The following is a 19,074-nucleotide window of genomic DNA, read 5'->3' on the forward strand; positions in this document are numbered from 1 at the left end:
GGCAGGGGCAGATGGCGGCGATTGGCTGCGGAGCTCCAGCTGGGAGGCGATTGGAGGGTCGGCAGATAAACTGCTCCGGGAAAGAGGCAGGCGGGGAAGCGGCGCAAGGCTGGCAGGCGACGAAAGCGCCTCCTTCGTAAGTAGCTGCCGCAATGCGGGGACGTCAGCGACTATTTGCATTGCGGGGACTCGGTGATGAGCGGGCACGGTGATTTCGCTCTGTTGCTGTAGCTTAACCCAATGTGCGTTGGCTCAGGAGTAAATGTCCTTGGACTCAGTGGGGCTTACTCCTAATGTCGCCGTCCCTCTGGAAGGAGGATTGTAGTGCGAGGCCACAATCCTAGAGGGATTTACCATTTAGGATGCAATCCTATGCTAGTTTAGACAGAAAACAACGCCTATAACTTCCAGCACTCCCCAGCCGGCTATATTGTACGACTTGGGGGGGGGGGAATCTTTGAATTGGGTTTTACATTGAGGATAAATGTGTGCTTAGTAGGGCTGTTCCTAACCGTAAGAAAAACATGTGGGTTTTAAGCATCTGCGTGTTAGTCAAGTAATCGTTGGAATGTTACAGTGCAATCCTACACGTGACTGCTTGGAATTACTTCCTGTTGAAGTAAGTGAGTATCAGACTGCAGCCTGTGTGTGTTTAGATAGAGGGGGGGAAAGCCCTGCGACTGCCAGGCGCGAGGGTAGCGCCCTAAATAGTAAGACTGCAATTCCATACATCAGCTGTCTCCAATCTGGTGACCTCCAGATGTGTTGAACTAGCAACTCTCATAATCCCCCATGCGGGCTGCACAGACGCATTTGCACTTACCTATGCTGGGGATAGTTGCACGTCTGCACTTTGTTGTCGTTCAGTCGTGTCCGACTCCTCGTGACCCCATGGACCATAGCACGCCAGGCCTTCCTGTCCTCCGCTCTCTCCCGGAGTGTGCTCAAGTCCATATTCCTTGCATCGGTGATGCTATCTAGCCATCTCATTCTCTGCCGTCCCCTTCTCCTTTTGCCTTCAGTCTTTCCCAGCATCAGGGTCTTTTCCAGAGAGTTTTCTCTTCGCATTAGGTGGCCAAAATATTACCGTGGAGTAAACTCCATTCAAGACAATAACTCTTTGGTGTAGAGCATGTGTCAGGCAGCACTGTAAGTTTGGTTGAACTTGGAGGGCCTTGCTTCGGTGTAAACATACTTAGATTGCACTGTGTGGCCTTGTGGCTGCTTTGTTAGTTGTGAGTGATTAACCACAAATGGGAGAGTGTGATAGAAGTTATACATTGATTCATGATGGGGGAATGATGTTATTTTGTGTAAGAAATGCTGGGAAAACAGGAAATACAAGGCAAAGAAAATGTTTACCTTTTATTCTTTCTATTCTTGGTTTAGCAATGTTATGCTGTTACAGAGCTTCATTTTTGCAAGGGGGGGATGGAAAAGGAACCAGATTTCATAACAGGGGTGGGTTGCTGATAATGTGAATATTCTAAAAAGATTGGGAAACCTGCAGCCCTGTTAATGAGCTATTTTTGCAGCTAGTGGCTTAGGCTGCAGTCTACTTGCTTGGGAGTAAGTTCTAGTGAAAGTGTGGCTTACTTCTGAGTAGACATGTACAGGAGTGTGCTGTTAAAGTGTTTCCCTGGCTTGCTAAGGGACAGTTTACAAAGCCCCTTCTGGCAAGTCATGTGTCCAGAGGCTGTTCCTTCTGAATTACATAAGCCTCTTAAAGGCAAGAGGGGAACCCTGGAGCAAGGGGCTAGACAGGTGACATGACGGTCGTCAGCACTAGCCATGTTAAAAGGATAAGAAACTAGTTCTCCTAATTTCCAGAGGGGTAGCTGTGTTAGTCTGTTGCAGCATAAACAATGATGAGTCTTGTGGCACCTTATGGATGAACAAACATGATTGCAGAAGCTTTTGTGGACTGTAGACCACGAACGTTTATGCCATCATAACTTTGTTCATCTTTAAGGTGCCACAGAACTTTTCGTTGTCTTTCCTCCAAGTATCCAGTGCAGAGGAGTGTGGTCAAAACTTTACATGCCGCAATACTTCCAGCCCACTCCTACACAGTTTTACTTGGAAGTAAGTCCTGCTAGTTTAATGGGACTTATTCCCAAGTAAGGTTGCCAACTGCCTAGAAAAAAGTGTATCCAGGCCTGCTGTGTTGCTTCTGAAAGTAAGGCTTGAGTTCCAGAAATCAGCAGATAACCCTTTTCAGTTCAAACTATGGCTAAAGGCAGAGCTACAGGGGCCAGTTCAAAAGTTGGCAACCTTGCTTCCAAGAAAATGTGCAAAGGATTTCCGCCATATTGCCTGACCCAGCATGTTTACTCAGAAGTAAATCCCACTATGTTCAATGAGGCTTACTCCTTTTCTGTAGGATTGCAGCCCGCATGGATCCTTAGATCAGTCTTAAGCCCTCACTCCATTCACTCCAAGGTAGCTGAGGTCAGGGGACACTGTGGTTGCTAAATTTCCAGCAGATCTGGGCTGCAAAATTAGGGGTAGAGGAAGAGACCAAAGCCATGACACAGCCTGGCTACTGTGGTCTGGTACTTCAAAAGGTGACTGAACAAGCCTACCATAAGAAGCTCTGTAAACTCACACAGCTTCTGTTTAATCACTAAGCCAGTGTGCTCATTAACAGACCTGTAACCTTTTCTGGGGGTGTACTCTGATCTCTTTATAGTTCGGCTGTCCAGTTTGCTGCGTGAAGTAAAACATGGCCAGAGTTGAGAAGTTTGCTTTTCATATACCTAGTCTGGAAGAACTTGTTGGGGGTAAGTAAATATGGATCTCAGATGTTACCAAGAAAGATCGTGATGTACAAAATGGTGGTGGGGCAACAGGGAGTGGAGGTGGAATCTCTACAGGAGTGTTTTACATAGTACTTCCCTCATTTTTTTTTTTAGGGTGCAATCCTATGCATGTTTATTAAATTGCTAATTTTTTTCCAAACGGGTTGAACATTTATGCTTACTAATCAAAATGTGGATTTTGGAAAACAAAAGATCTGCACAAACTGGGAAGTATTAGATCAGCTTTCCCCAAACTGATGCCCTCCATATGTGTTGGATTAGAACGCCTGGCCATGCTGGCTGGGAGATGATGGGAGTTGTAGTCCTCCAAAGATTTGGAGGGCTCCAGGTTGGAAGAAGGATGTAATAAATCTCCTATTGTGCAATCCTATGCATGTTTAGACAGAAAAAAAGTCCTAAAACTCCCAGCATTCCCCAGCCAGTCATGGTTGGCTGGGGAATGCTGGAAGTTCTAAGGCTTTTTTCTGTCTAAATAAACCATGCACCCTTGGTTTTTTTTAAACCTGTCACCTGAAGCAACAGTGCTATCTGGAGTCCTTTTTCTTTCTTGTCCACTCTTGGGATTTCTCTCTCCTCCCTTCAGACTCGGGGTTTGGCTGTGATTTACCTATTCTTGCTGTCAAAGGAAAATTGGTTGCTCAGCCCTTAGATCTGGGTAGAACTACCACCAGCTTCATGTTAAAACAGGAAGGAATCACAACTTGACCAATGTCAAAGTAATTACTCTTTATCAAAGGGTTTTGTTATGTTCTTCGATGCTGTCAGCCCCAAGATCATCTGTTTCTTTAGATGTTTTTGTATGCTCTTAAATTCTTCTAGTTTTGCAGAATGGACTGAAAGAAAACTTTGCAGATGTCCAGGTTTCTGTAGTAGATTGCCCTGATCTGACTCAAGAACCCTTCACATTTCCTGTTAAAGGTAACAAGAGGAACCTGAAACGAAATGTTAAACTGTGGAATGTATTTGTTGAAGATGCCAGCCATCCATGCCATTTTCTGGGATACTACATTCTGTCCCCTGTCTCCCCGCTCTGGTTTTCAATCCCCACCCCCTGGTTTTCAATCCTGCCCCACCTCCCCGGCAACAGCCAGCCAGCATTCTGTGGCTGGTGAGCATATTCTATTCTCATTGAGCTGTTCTTGGTTCTCCCCAACCCCCTACATTTTTTCCTCTAGATCTGTTGTACTCCTTCAAACTTTGGGGTGCCACTGAGCTTGCTGAACCCTCTTTCTCTTGTGCCTGAATGGTGCCATTTCTGGATCCACACTCTGAGAATGGGTTTGCTGTTAGTTCAGATTCTAGGGTTCAAACATATCCTAAGTTTGTGGTTTGTCTAGATTCCATCCCCTTAAAGACAGGAGAAGAAAGTTCATTTCATGGCTATGTTTGTTTAAAAAACCTCTAAATTCTTATGCATAAGACTATTTTATGCATAATTGTATGAGAGACTCCTGGATTAGACCAAAGGTCTGCCTTGTCCACTTATATACTTTTTGTAAGAGTGGGCAGCCAAATGATTCTAGGAAACTTACAAACAGGGCATAAAGGCAGCATCTATCTCCACTGATCATCCTCCAGTAGTTAGTATTGATTCATATTGCCTCTAAATACAGGGTTTCCTTTAGCTAATATGGCATTGATAGGCCTGTCTTCCATAGGTCTATTGGAGGGACAGGCAACCTTTTTGGATTCTGGGCATATTTGGCAATTTGAGAAACTGTCCTGGGCACCACCACAAAATGGCTGCTATAGGAGGCCTGGCAAAGGATGAGTAACCTGCCCAAAAGACTGAGTACAAGGCTGCGGAGGGGCCTGAACACATTAAATATCTCATTTGAACCCACAACACCCACCTTTGAACCTTTTCAGCATCAACAGAAATCTATTCCACTGCAATACACGCTGCCAGTAAAAAGTTTTGTTAAGTGGGAGGGATAGGGCATCAAATCCTATTTGAGTGTCCTGCTCAATGCCCTCTGTCAGATGTGTTGAACCGCTTTCAGCCTGAAGACCAAATTCAATTTTGGAGAACCTCTCAGGGGGCTGGGTGGAACAAAGGCAAAATGTGGTATCCGCAAAATACCCCAGATTCCAGCATATTTTAGCTTAAAGCCAGTGTAGTGTAATGGTTAGGGTGTTGTTGGACTGGGACTCTAGAGACCTGGGGTCTAGTCCCCACTCAGCCACGAAGCTCTCTAGGTAACTTTGGGCTAATCACTGACTCTCAGCGTAACCTACCTCACTGGGTTGTGGTGAGGATAAAATGGAGAGGAGGATCATGTTTGCTGTCTTGGGCTCCTTGGAGGAAAGGCAGGATATAAATGTAACTAACAAATAAATACAGAAAGCTACCAGTATCTAAGCCTTAGGAGAGGCATTTCAACTTTTTAGAAAGCAGTGGAGTGCAGAACTGCACAAAACTTGGGAAACCACCAAACAGTGGTCAGGGGAAGCAGCGGGGCCAAGGGAAGGAGGTTTGTTCTTCTGAGGAACAGTGGAGGAAAACCCCAGGATTGGGACACCAAGCAGGCCAGATTTGGTCCGCAGGCCTGAGGTTCAACACCCCTGCCGTGTGTAAACTAAATGTGTGCCCTGAATCTGAAATTCTTTTGCAATATGTTGGGGGTCCATGGCAGATGTACATAGATTCCTCCGCAAACGACTTGTAGAAAGAGCTCCTGGAACACCATGGAGTGGTTTAAAAAAGAAAAAAGAATGACACATCCCTGTGCACAGCCTTAGTTCAGATCAGTGAAATTTCTCCGCTTTCCGAAGAAGGCAATTCGCCCACTGGTTTTGTTTTTCTTGCAGGGATTTGTGGCAAGCCCAGAATTGCAGATGTGGGAGGTGTTCCGTATCTCCTGCCTCTTGTACAGAAAGATAAGGTGAATGAATGGTTAATATCCTTGGCTGAATAGTGCAACTACCCACAAATGTGAGCACTGCATCCAAAGAGGGATACTGTAGATTTGGAAAAAGTGCATTTCTGCAACTAAAATATTCAAGGGACTGGAGTAACTCCCCTATGAAGAAAGGTTACAACATCTGAGACTGTTTAGCTAAGAATAAAGGAAAGATATGATAGAAGTGTACAAAATTATACAGGGTGTGGAGAAAGCAGATAGGGAGACATTTTTCTTCCTCTCTCATAATGCTAGAACCTAGGGTCATCCCATGAAGCTGATTGGTGTGAGATTCAGGACAGAGAAAAGGAAGTAATTCTTCACACAGCACGTAGTCAAGCTGTGGAATTCAGTTCCACAAGATATAATGACGGCCACCACTTTGCCTGGCTTTAAGAGGGGATTGGATGAATTCCTGGAGGAGAAGGCTGCTAGTCCTGCTGGCTCTGTGCTACCTCCAGCACCAGAGGCAATGTGGCTACGTTCACCAGTTGCGGAGTACATGAGCAAGAGGTTGATGCTGCACTCGTGTCATACTTGTGGGCAACTGTGTGAACAGAATACTGGACTAGATGGACCTTGGTCTGATCCAGTGTGCCTGTTATGTTCTGTAATGTTGTATTATTTTGTGAAATAATTCAGAGGAGCTTTTTGTACTACCTACAAAACACTGTTGATTCTTTCATCCAGCAGCTTCTATTTGGATACTATTTTATCCAGTTTTTTTAAAGAATGTCTATGTGCACTTGGATTGAGTCAAAAGGAGAGTTTGCTGTACCACTTTTATGTAATCTCCATTGTGAATACATGACCTGTTCTGGTAGTATGTGTACATTTTTGATGCCTCATTTTTATAATCCTGACATTTTAAAGTTGCCTTCAATAAAGTGCCTGATAGCACCAGGGAATTATCTTTCAATGGGTTCTCTCCTTGCTTAGTTCATTAGATAAGCAAATATCAGTGCTTTTGATGTTTTGAACTTGTACTCTCAAGAGATGTCATTCTGTCAACAGAATGCAATAGCAGTGCTTTACAGTTGTATATTAAAAATAGCAGTCAGATGTCTTTATTTATGTTTTATATGTAACGCTTATATCCTGCTTACTGTAAGCCTATAAAAGCCCTTTCAGACACAGACCTGGGTACAATGAACGCTGTAGAAGTGGGAAGGGGGATCGCAGCCGCTGGCCTTGCCTGATCCTTCACTTGATCACTTGGTCATCTGAACAGACCCAAGATGTAGCCATCCCACCCCAGTGCCCCCCAAAGTCTCTGAGAGTTCCCAACCCTCCAGAAAGGCTGGGGATGTGGGCAGGAGCCTGCATAAAGAGAGGAGAACTGGAAAAAAAGCAGGCAGAAGCAAAAGCTACCCAATCCCCCCTCTCCATTACAGTCCCACATTTCTGGCCTTTTTCAGTGACACCTCCAGCTCCCCCAGGCTCAAGAGAGGCATTTCATGGGTGCAGAGGAGGTGGCGGCAGCAGGGAATTCACCCTGCGCTGCATGGGATACAATTTGGACCATGAACCCCCTGGTCACACAGGCTAACTTCCTGCTTTTAACAACTGTATGCCTTTATTTAAATACCGGCCCATTTTAACATTTTATCTTCAACACTTTTAGATGGTGTTTTTTGAAAGACAAATCTTGCTCCTGTAATCATGGGGAGGTGGAAATGGTTATCTGTGTGTTCTTTTACTATTGTTGTTGTTGTTCAGTCGTTCAGTCGTGTCCGACTCTTCGTGACCCCATGGACCATAGCACGCCAGGCCTTCCTGTCCTGTGCTCTCTCCCGGAGCGTGCTCAAGTTCATATTCATTGCATCAGTGATGCTATCTAGCCATCTCATCCTCTGCCGTCCCCTTCTCCTTTTGCCTTCAGTCTTTCCCAGCATCAGGGTCTTTTCCAGAGAGTTTTCTCTTCGCATTAGGTGGCCAAAGTATTTGAGCTTCAGCTTCAGTATCTGTCCTTCCAATGAGCAGTCAGGGTTGATTTCCTTTAGGATTGATTGATTTGACCTCCTTGCAGTCCAGGGGACTCGTAAGAGTCTTCTCCAGCACCACAGTTCGAAAGCATCAATTCTTCGGCGCTCAGCCTTCCTTATAGTCCAGCTCTCACAGCCATACATTACTACTGGGAACACCATAGCTTTGATTAGACAGACCTTTGTCGGCAAGGTGATGTCTCTGCTTCTTACTATGCTGTCTAGGTTTGCCATAGCTTTCCTCCCAAGGAGCAAGCGTCTTTTAATTTCATGGCTACAGTCACCGTCTGCGGTGATCTTGGAGCCCAAGAAAGTAAAATCTGTCACTGCTTCCATTTCTTCCCTTTCTATATGCCAGGAAGAGATAGGGCCAGATGCCATGATCTTTGTTTTTTTAATGTTGAGTTTCAAACCAGCTTTTGCACTCTCCTCTTTCACCCTCAACAAGAGGCTCTTGAGATCTTCTTCGCTTTCTGCCATTAGGGTGGTATCGTCTGCATATCGGAGTTAATTCTCCCAGCAATCTTAATTCCAACCTCTGATTCATCCAACCCGGCATTTCTCATGATGTACTCTGCATATAAGTTAAATAAGCAGGGTGACAATATGCAGCCTTGTCATACTCCTTTCCCAATTTTGAACCACTCGGTTGTTCCATGTCTGGTTCTTACTGTTGCTTCTTGACCCTCGTACAGGTTTCTCAGGAGACAGGTAAGGTGGTCTGGTACTCCCATCTCTTTAAGAATTTGCCACAGTTTGTTGTGATCCACACAATCAAAGGCTTTAGCGTAGTCAATGAAGCAGAAATAGATGTTTTTCTGGAATTCTCTTGCTTTCTCCATGATGCAGCGAAAGTTGGCAATTTGATCTCTAGTTCCTCTGCCTCTTCGAAACCCAGCTTGTACTTCCGGTAGTTCTCAGTTTGCATACTGCTGAAGCCTAGCTTGTAGGATTTTGAGCATCACCTTGCTGGCATGTGAAATGAGCGCAATTGTGCGGTAGTTTGAACACTCTTTGACGTTACCCTTCTTTGGAATTGGAATGTAAACTGACCTTTTCCAGTCTTGCGGCCATTGTTGAGTGTTCCAAATTTGTTGGCATATTGAATGCAGCACTTTAACAGCATCATCTTTTAGGATTTTAAATAGCTGAGCTGGAATACTGTCATCTCCGCTAGCTTTGTTGTTACTAATGCATCCTAAGGCCCACTTGACTTCACTCTCTAGGATGTCCGGCTCAAGTTCAGTGACCGCACTATCATGGCTATCAGGGACATTCAGATCTTTCCTGTATAGTTCTTCTGTGTATTCTTTCCACCTCTTCTTAATCTCATCTGCTTCTGTTAGGTCCCTGCCTTCTTTGTCCTTTATCATGCCTGTCTTTGCACAAAACGTTCCCTTGATATCTCCAATTTTCTTGAAGAGATCTCTAGTCTTTCCCATTCTGTTGTTTTCCTCGATTTCTTTGCATTGTTCATTTAAGAAGGCCTTCTTGTCTCTCCTTGCTATTCTCTGGAACTCTGCATTCAGTTGGATATATCTTCCCCTTTCTCCCTTGCTTTTCGCTTCCCTTCTTTCTTCAGCTACTTGTAAAGCCTCATCAGACAGCCACTTGGCTTTCTTGCATTTCTTTTTCTTTGGGATGGATTGAGTTGCTGCCTCCTGAACAATGTTACGGACCTCCGTCCACAGTTCCTCAGGCACTCTATCAGGTCTAATCCCTGAAATCTATTCCTCACCTCCACTGTATATTCATCAGGGATATGATTTAGGTCATACCTGAATGGTTTAGTGGTTTTCCCTACGTTCTTCAATTTCAGCCGAAATTTTGCAACAAGAAGCTCATGATCTGAGCCACAGTCAGCTCCGGGTCTTGTTTTTACTGACTGTATAGAGCTTCTCCATCTTTGACTGCAAAGGACATAATCAATCTGATTTCGATATTGACCATCTGGTGATGTCCATGTGTAGAGTTGTCCCTTGTGCTGTTGGAAAAGAGTGTTTGCTATGATCAGCGTGTTCTCTTGGCAAAACTCTATTAGCTTTCGTCCTGCTTCATTTTGTACACCAAGGCCATGCCTGCCTGTTATCCCGGTGATTTCTTGACTTCCTACTTTAGCATTCCAATCCCCTATGATGAAGAGGACATCTTTGTTTGGTGTTAGTTCTAGAAGGTGTTGTAGGTCTTCATAGAACCGATCAACCTCAGTGGTTGGGGCATAGACTTGAATTACTGTGATGTTGAATGGTTTGCCTTGGATTCGTACTGAGATCATTCTATCATTTTTAAGGTTGTACCCCATTACTGCTTTTCCCACCCTTTTGTTGACTATGAGTGCTACTCCATTTCTTCTAAGGTATTCTTGCCCACAGTAGTAGATATGATGGTCACCTGAATTAAATTCACCCATGCCTGTCCATTTTAGTTCACTGATTCCCAAGATGTCGATGTTCAATCTTGCCATCTCATGTTTGACCACCTCCAGCTTACCTTGATTCATTGATCTGACATTCCAGGTTCCTAAACAATATTGTTCTTTACAGCATCGGACCTTCTTTTCACCACCAGACACATCCACAGCTGAGTGTCCGTTCGGCTTTGGCCCAGTCGCTTCACTCTTTCTGGCGCTACTTGGAAATTCCCTCTGCTCTTCCCCAGTAGTATAGTGGACACCTTCCGACCTGAGGGGCTCATCTTCCGGCGTCATCTCTTTTAGCCTTGTGATACGTTCCATGGGGTTTTCTTGGCAAGAATACTGGAGTGGGTTGCCATTTCCTTCTCCAGTGGACCACATTTTGTCAGAACTCTCCGCCATGACCTGTCCGTCTTGGGTGGCCCTGCACGGCATAGCTTATGGCTTCACTGAGTTACGCAAGCCCCTTCGCCACAACAAGGCAGTGATCCACGAAGGGGATCTTTTACTATAGTTGTGATCTATCCTCTCATGAGGCACTGTCCAGTCTTTAGAACCCTCTTGAGGGGACTAATATATCTGTGAACAGACAGCAAAATGTTAAAACCTATCTTTTGAGCCTGCTATGATCGCTAGTTCTTACTTTGTCATTCCTTATCATTCATTTTATTGATGCTGTGATCTTTTTTATGTTTTCAGTTGACTGTAACAAATGTATTTATTTCATTCATTCGAAGCATTTTTATCAAAGGCTGATTCAGTTGTCTAAATAGATGGGAATACTTCTATTCTGGATCCAGTTTTACTCAGGAACATAGGAAGCTGCCTCATGCTGAGTCAGAACTTTGGTCCATCTAGCCCAGTATTGTTAGCACAGACTGACAGCAGTGGCTCTCCAAGATTTCAGACAAGAATTTATCAAAACCGACCTGGAGATGATGGGGATCGAACCTGGGACCTTTTCCCTGAAAAGCAGGTGCTCTACCACTGAGTTACAGCCCCTTCCTGAGGCCACCCTTATACTCAGCTTTGCACTGCATCTATTGTCCTTCTGGACTGGCTGTTTCTTTGTTGGCCTGTTCCTTTTTCTTTTTTCTCTTCTGCAGTTTCTCTTCCCCTTTTGAGTTCACACTTAATCTGTTTCTTCTTCCATCCCACAACTATTACTTCTACAGCAGGGGTAGGCAGAAGGTAGATCTCCAGATGTTTTGGACCTCAACTCCCAGAAGCCCCTGCCAGCATGGCCCATGTTTGGGAATGCTGGGGATTGAAGTTCAAAACATTTGGAGATTTACTTTCTGCCCACCCCAGTTCTACAGCACTAGAAACTCTATATGTGTGTGTGTGTGTGTGTACACACTTGTGTATGTGTACACACTTTCCTGTGTGATCAGAGACCCTGCTTTTTCCAGGGATGCTAACCATACATATGGTCTATTCCTGTGACTGAGCGTGTGTGTCAAGGGCAGATCCTGGCACTGCAGTCCCACAACCCATCCCATGAACGTTCAGTTCTCATTTGAAAAAGATGATAGGGGTCTTGAGCAGTTTTCCATCCAAACACTGACTGAACTCAGACCGGTTTAGTTCCAGCAAGGTGGCCCCATCCTGTGCCTTCAGGCCATGCCATGGCTGTGAAATGAAGATTACCCAAAAGAAAAGGACTGTGCCAATGGAAAAACACCAAATGCATCTTTCTTATTTAGGTTTATGACCTGAACACAGTAGCAAAGGAAATACAGCTGCCAGGAGCTTTTTTCCTTGGAGCTGGAGCCGTTTCCTCTCGAATTGCTGGACACAATGCTGAGGTAGGTGAACATTAGCCCTTCTAGGCTGCCATCCTCAAAGAAGAGAGCTGATGTAATGTCATGCTTTAGTGTTGCTCTTGGAAGATCTTGGTTCAAACTCCTGTTCAAGTGAACACGGGTCAGGGCCAAACTGCATCCTGGAGGCCTGCTGAAAAGTAAAACCCTCAGAATTGGGAGGAAAATACCAAATGTTGCTACATAGGGATTCATGTCGAAGACAGCAACCCCTATTACTTATGTGAATATTATGGGGCCAACATCACCTTGTGGTGGCTTCGGTACCAAAAAAAATAAAGGGAGACCTGGGTGTTTAGTTACAATTCAGCGAGTTTTAATCTCAGTTTAGGGAGTTTCACTATGACAAGCTTTGAGGGCTGATGCAAACGTAACCACGTTAAGAAATCAAGAGCAAGATGCCTTAATTGTCTCTCCTTTCCTGGAACAAATTCCCCACTCCTGCCTTAATTGCAGTTGAGAGGTATGTTGACACTAGTGTTAACTGCATCTTAGGCTAGCCAGGTTCCCTTATAAACAGGGTTTGCGAACCAACTTCAAATCCCGATTAAGCATACTGTATTTCAATGGGACATAGACAACTCTGACTTCCTCTTGTTTGTTCTTCCTCCATTTAATTCTGTATTTAGGATGATCAATCTGTGTAGTTCGTTTGTTTTACTAACTGTGATCTATTAATGTACATTATTTCTCTGTAGTTTATCCCTATTGTTCAAGCTAAAAGTGAGAAAAAACCAGCTGTCAATGGAAGTTACATTTCCCACATTAACCCTCAGGATGGCGGGTGCCTGCTGGAGAAGTACAGCTCCAAATATAATGACTGTGAATTTGGACTGTTAGCCAACCTATATGCCAGCGAAGGCCTTCCTGGCAAGGTGTGTGGTTATTTCATGGGACTTTGAGGAAATCTTTGAATTGGGTTTTACATCAAGGATAAATGTGTATTTACTAGGGCTGACACCTACCTTTAAAAAATCATGTGGGTTTTAAGCATGTGTGTGTGAGGATGCAATCCTATGCCTGTTTAGAGAGAGAAAGGTCCTATAAATCAGCATTCCCCAGCCAGCCATGCTAGCTGGGAAATGCTGGGAGTTGTAGGATTTTTTCCTGTCTAAGCAGGCATAGGATTGTGCCCTTAGTCAAGTAATCATTGGAATTTTGCAGTGCAATTCTATGTATGACTACTTGCAAGCCCCGTCGAAGTAAATTAGTATAGGATTGCGGCCTCTGCCAATTAGGGCCCAGTCCTATCTAAGTTTAGACAGAAAATGCTCTTACAACTCCCAGCATCCCCATGCTGGCTAGATAATGCTGAGGATTGTAGGGCTTTTTTCCTGTCTAAACACACACAGGATTGCATCATCAACTAAATTTGACTAAGGAAAAACGATCGTTCTGAGAAGCATGCTTTTTCTGTTGCTTTTAGATAATTCCCATTTGCGTTGTATCAGGCATACCCTAAGCCAGGGGTGGACAGAAAGTAGATCTCCAGATGTTCTGCACTTAAATGCCCAGCACTCCTGACCATTGACCATGTGGGCTGGGGCTGATGGGAGTTGTAGTCCACCAGTTTGGGGAAGGCTGAGTGAGAGTATGAGAACCGTGAGCGGTGGGTCCATGGTTCAAATCCCACCACATCCATAAATTCATGGTTGCAGTAGTGGCGGGGAGCTGTAGGAATGCTATTATCTCTGAGTTTTTAGTCCTGCATTTGTAATGTGGGAATGATAATACCAGTCTGCTGGTATTGCTGTGAGGATAGTGTATGTGAAGTGTCTTTAGCACAGGGATGCAGACAATGCAGCCGTCCAGTGATATTGGACTGCAACTGCCATCATCCCTCATTATTGGCTATGCTGGTTAGTGCTGACGGGAATTGAGGCCCAACAACATCTGGAGGGCCACATGTTCTCTGCCACTGATTTAGTGTTTAGGACAATGCCCTGTGTAACTATGAATTCTTATTACAATATTACTGTGAGCTACCCTGTATATTAAAGGAAGCTGTATTCATTGGGGTGGGGGGTTAAACACATGAATCAGAAGTTACAGAACAGAATTTTCCATGCCACGTAGCAACCGTAATATAACCACACTTTCCTCCCCAAGGTCATTGAAGTGAAAGCAAATAGAAGAACTGGGGAGCAGAATTTCATATCCTGCATCAGGAAAACCTTAGAAAAATGTTACGGTGACAAACCAGTTGGGATGGGAGGTACATTTGTTATCCAGAAGGGGAAAGCAAAAATACATATTATGGTAAGTCAGTCTTGAAAAAGGATGTTTTTAATTGTCCTTTCAGAGTCCAGGGGCACAACTGATGTGATTAACAAGGCCTAAGTTGCAGTATAGAAAAACAACAACATGTAGAATATCCTAAATTGCAGACTTTTGTTTACTGTGTGTAATTTTAACTTTTATTTTATTAGGTTTATATTATCCTGCCAATAGAACTCAAGGAGGCATATAGGTAGGATTCCCGGATGGTGTCCCACCCAAAGCCAGACTTGCTTAGTTTCAGTAAGGTTGTGGCATCATGCCATGGGATTTTTGCAGGGACTGGCTTAGAGAATAATCCTACAAGATTGACACTTATTAAGACAGAGGGCTCTGATCTCTCCATCCATCCAAAGCCCTGACAGAAAGAGCCAGGCAGAGGAGGAGGAATGACAGAGGTGTTTTCACTTCCCAATCCTCCAGTAAAGCACTTTGACCTAGCCAGGCTTCTGAGCCAAACTAGCTCAACTACCAGGCGGGGCGGGTGGCAGCTGAGAGGCTTGTAGATCTGGCAAATCCATGGCCTCCCCTTTTCCCTCCCACTGGCCCAGCTTCTTTCCTCCCCCCCCCCCCCCATCCTCTTCCACAGTCACAAGACTGACCTCAAAAGAAGCCACTGCAGAGCTTTCCAGAGCTGCTGCAGAACGGGGGAAGATCCATGATGGGATCAACTCCTCCTGTGGCCTCTCAGATGGATTGCTCTGGGCTATAGGATTGCTCTGTTAGTATATTTTTATTTTATTTATCAATTTATGAATTTCCTTCCAAATAGGTTCCCCAAGGTGACACAATTAATACTTCAAAATAATTTTAAAACTTAATTTTAAAAATACCTTTTAAAACATCACAAGTGTAGAATTAAGAGCAGGAGAAAATCTTCAGCGAGGATGACCCGCATCTATAGTGTTGAGAGCCACTCAGTACCTCACAAATAGATCTATACAAAATACAATAATGGTATTTATGTATTTAAAGTTATCTCCCTGCTTTTCCACTTTAAAAGCATCCAGAATAGCTAACAAAAATTATAAACACAACCAGTACTAAAACCAACAATCCAAAAAAGAAAAAGAAAAAAATAGAACAAGAATGGAATCAGAAAAATTAAAGAAACAGTAGAGGATAAAACCTGTGTTAGTTATGATTATTAATATCTGGCCTGTTTGACCGGATGGATGCCATTTTAGAAGCACAACACTCCACATGGGAGAGAGGAAGTTGTATCAGCCTGCAAGTCTTCTACTCTGTAAGTCAGTGTGGACCTGTTCTTCCACATTGATGTCTAGCTTATTACATTTTCCTAGGGCCCAATCTTATGCATGTTTAGACAGAAAAAAGTCCTATGATTCCCAGCATAGGGAAGGATGCTGGGAGTTGTAGCTTTTTTTTCTGTCTCAATGTGCATAGGAATGGGCCTCTAATCATTTAACTGTTGGGTCATTTGATTCTTGATGTCCTGGGGCAGGATTTTGCAGATCTCCTATTCCTTCCACCTATATAGTTACCCACTTCCTGTGTCTGGTGTCACTAACAACACACAGGATTCTGACTGGCCAGTTGCTTTGGGTGTATGGAGGCTTAAGATGCAACCCTATGCATGTTTAGACAGGAAAAAAGTCCTATAACTCCTAACATCCTTCCAGCTAGCCATGCTGGCTGGGGCATGCTGGGAGTTGTAGGACTTTTTTTTCTGTCTAAGCGTGCATAAGATTGCACCTTTAGTCTATTTGCCCAGGTTGGGGAGTGAAGGCAGGACTGTGCCTACGATGGGAGCTGTTTTGATGATCAGGAAGCCTGGTATAGTTTTCTTTGCTAAGAATTTTGGGTGATGGAGATAGGGGGGACTTGCAGTGTTAACTTGTGCTCCCACTTTTTCTTTACTCAACTGCAGTAACCTTTTTTCATTATAGCCGTCAGAATTTTCTGCCTGTCCTTTGAAAACTGACGAGGAAGTGAACAACTGGCTCAGGTTTTTTGAAATGAAGGCTCCACTGGTTTGCCAGCCAGTACTTGTTTCCCAAGATCCAGTAAGTCTGTTTATTGGCATGGGGATGGGGGGGGGGGGATCCTCTCTGTATTTGTCATGAGAGGTCCATAAAAGTTAGCTTGTCCTACTTACCAAGAGGGGGGGGGAGGGGGGCAAGACACACACACACACACACACACACATAGTATATATGCTGTCACATGTGAAGTAGACCTAACTGCAAATATTAAGCATGCCAAAAAGAGCACTTCAAACCTGGGAGTGTTCCTATGTCTTAAAACTGCAGTATGGAATATGGCCCTATATTACAGTCTTGCTGTGTGTGTGTGTGTGTGTGTGTAGGGCTTATTTTATGTAGGGGAGCACTGAAACATTTGAACCTCCGCCAGCGATCTAAAATGTTACAAGCCAGCAATAGGTATATCATGTCAGGTGCTGCTTCTGCTTGTTTTCACTCTTTAGAATTTTACAACAGCATAGCAGAAGATTGGGGCCAATGCAAGGCCTATTGCAGCCGGCCAACCATTAGGCATAGTGAAGTGGCCGCCTAAGGCTGCTGATTTTTTGGTGTCCTAAAAAGGCAGCAAATTATTAGTCATTTAATTTATTGTTGTACTTTTTACTGCTGCGTGGAAGAGAGGCACTTGTGGGATTTTCTGTGTCAGGTGCTGAAATAACTTGGCCTAGGGTACTTGGCTTGCAGCGGGGCAGGAGCATATTTATTGCTTCACCTCAGGCAGCCAAATGTTTTAGGCTGGCCCTGCAGACATGAATGGTCTATTTTGCCTTGCTCCCTGAGCCTGATTTAATCCGTTCTTCATTTATTCCCAAGGGCTTTGATCTGCGTGTGGAGCACACCCATTGTTTTAGCCACCATGGTGAAGGAGGACACTACCATACAGACACAACTCCAGAGACTGTAGAGTACCTGGGATATTTTGTACCTGCCGAGTTTCTCTTTCGAATCGACAGGCCCAAGGAGACTCATATGGTTGGTCGAGATTAAATTGGCATGGGACCAAGTGAGAGTGGGAAGCCAGTTGTAACTGAAGAACAGAAAGCCAAGTGAATTATGGAAATCTGCCTTTGACTAAGGCCAGTTACAAAGTCACATCTAATCACCACAGGAAGATAGCACTTATTTTGCTTACACTAAAAAAAAAAAATGGCATGATGAATCAGTGATTGGAAATACGGCTGAATTTAATCTGATGGCAAAGATCAGTAGGAGTTGTCATTACTTTATGGCCACTTTATGGCTGGGGGTGATGAGGGTTGTAACCCAACATATCTGAGCTGGGGAAGACTGCTGTATGGGTTATAACTAGGGATTTTGTGTTAGCTGAAAAATTCCATGTCTGTTGATTTGATTCCCTAATCCCATCACTGTAAAGAGGAACGAATGTCAATGGAACAGTGTGAACCTCAGTGATTTAAGAGATTCCATCTCAGGCTTTAAACTGAGAGTTGGGGGTTGAAGAACAGGAAGCCCTTTAGCCAGCATGTTCTCTTGTGAGATGGAGATAAAAAGTATTAATTCATTGTCGTGATCTTTGCTGAATGAAGCGAATTCAAATGTTATGAGTACAACTGTCCTGCATTTTGATACTACAAATAAAATTTCATAAAATGTCTTCAGTGTCCTTAGGAAGCATCTTGATTGCTACTACTAAGTATAAAAACAAAGTCCTGCTCATTGAGAGACTATCATTTATTTAATTAAAAGTGCAGTCCTATGCAAGGTTAGACAGAAAAAGGCCTACAACTCCCACCATGCCCCAGCCCCATGGTTGGCAGGGGAATGTTGGGAGTTATAGGCATTTTTGTCTGTCTAAGCATGGATAGGATTGCACCCTTAAAGTATTTTTTAGCCCACTCCTCTAGCCAAAAAGGCTCCTGGAGATAGTCCCTGCCTGCAGGCTTATAATCTAAAAAGACATGGCATACAAGATAAAAGGAATGGGAAGGGAAGAGGAAAAAATGCAAGTAGTCTTTTGGCAGGGCTGGTGAAATGGCCCTGCTTCTCATCTCCCTCTATTGTTGTTGTTCAGTTGTGTCTGACTCTTCGTGACCCCATGGACCATAGCACGCCAGGCCTTCCTATCCTGCGCTCTCTTCCGGAGTGTGCTCAAGTCCATATTCATTGCATTGGTGATGTTATCTAGACATCTCATCCTCTGCCGTCCCCTTCTCCTTTTGCCTTCAGTCTTTCCCAGCATCAGGGTCTTTTCCAGTCAGTTTTCTCTTCACATTAGGTGGCCAAAATATTTGAGCTTCAGTACCTGTCCGTCCAATGAGCAGTCAGGGTTGATTTCCTTTAGGATGGACTGATGTGACCTCCTTGCAGTTCAGGGGACTCCTCTAAGAGTCTTCTCCAGCCTGTTAATATACTAATAGCAATCTTAGTTCTGTGAGTGCAGTTGCTTATGTAGCCACAACTGTGACTAACCTTCAAATAAGAAGAGAGGTATCAGCAGACTTGGGGGAGCCATAAGGTTTGCAGAAACAGAAGAAAAAATAGGAAAAAGTTTTAAAGTGCAACCCTATGCATGTTTAGACAGAGGGGAAAAGGACCTACAACTCATAGCCATGATAGTTGGGGCATGCTGGGAGTTGTAGGCCTTCTTTTCCTGTCTAAATATGCACCGGATTGCACCCTTAGGAAACACCCCCCCCCCCCAATCAGGACTGAGCATGCTCGGCTGGGCATGGAATGCTGCCTGATTTGAAGAGGGTGGGAAATAGAAAACAGTGGAGAATGGCATGACTAGTATTCTGAACAAGGAGCACTCCAACTGCAACTTTTTGTTGCAGGTCCCGCTTATAAAAAGTGTATAAGTTTTATACACTTATAAATATACACT

At 44.1% G+C, this 19,074-nt stretch overlaps 1 protein-coding gene across 3 annotated transcripts; it reads left to right on the forward strand.

Moving 5' to 3' along the window:
- The first annotated feature begins 88 nt into the window (after positions 1-88).
- BKGD (beta-keto-L-gulonate decarboxylase) lies at positions 89-17,402 on the forward strand. 3 transcript variants are annotated; one of them, XM_084842582.1, is made up of 9 exons: positions 89-619; positions 2,693-2,783; positions 3,642-3,740; positions 5,634-5,707; positions 11,830-11,931; positions 12,645-12,821; positions 14,056-14,205; positions 16,134-16,250; positions 17,043-17,402. In XM_084842582.1, the coding sequence occupies exons 2-9, from the start codon at positions 2,726-2,728 to the stop codon at positions 17,214-17,216; spliced, it is 951 nt and encodes a 316-aa protein (XP_084698708.1). In that variant the 5' UTR covers positions 89-619; positions 2,693-2,725; the 3' UTR covers positions 17,217-17,402. The 3 variants fall into 3 exon arrangements, with proteins under 3 accessions (XP_084698708.1, XP_084698707.1, XP_084698705.1); XM_084842581.1 differs by having other exon boundaries at positions 89-242; XM_084842579.1 differs by having other exon boundaries at positions 89-136.
- Positions 17,403-19,074: the final 1,672 nt, after the last annotated feature.

Source organism: Heloderma suspectum, chromosome 3, assembly GCF_057233095.1.
Source record: "Heloderma suspectum isolate Gila_16-S chromosome 3, 16-S_ref, whole genome shotgun sequence".
NCBI classification, from domain to species: Eukaryota; Metazoa; Chordata; class Lepidosauria; order Squamata; family Helodermatidae; genus Heloderma; species Heloderma suspectum.

Excerpts from the sequence above, each read along its gene's own strand:
- BKGD (XM_084842582.1), top strand. The coding sequence starts at position 2,726 with ATGGCCAGAGTTGAGAAGTTTGCTTTTCATATACCTAGTCTGGAAGAA. Across the intron at positions 3,741-5,633 it reads CTTCACATTTCCTGTTAAAG|GGATTTGTGGCAAGCCCAGA; the intron begins GTAACAAGAGGA and ends TTTTTCTTGCAG. Across the intron at positions 14,206-16,133 it reads AAGCAAAAATACATATTATG|CCGTCAGAATTTTCTGCCTG; the intron begins GTAAGTCAGTCT and ends TTTTCATTATAG.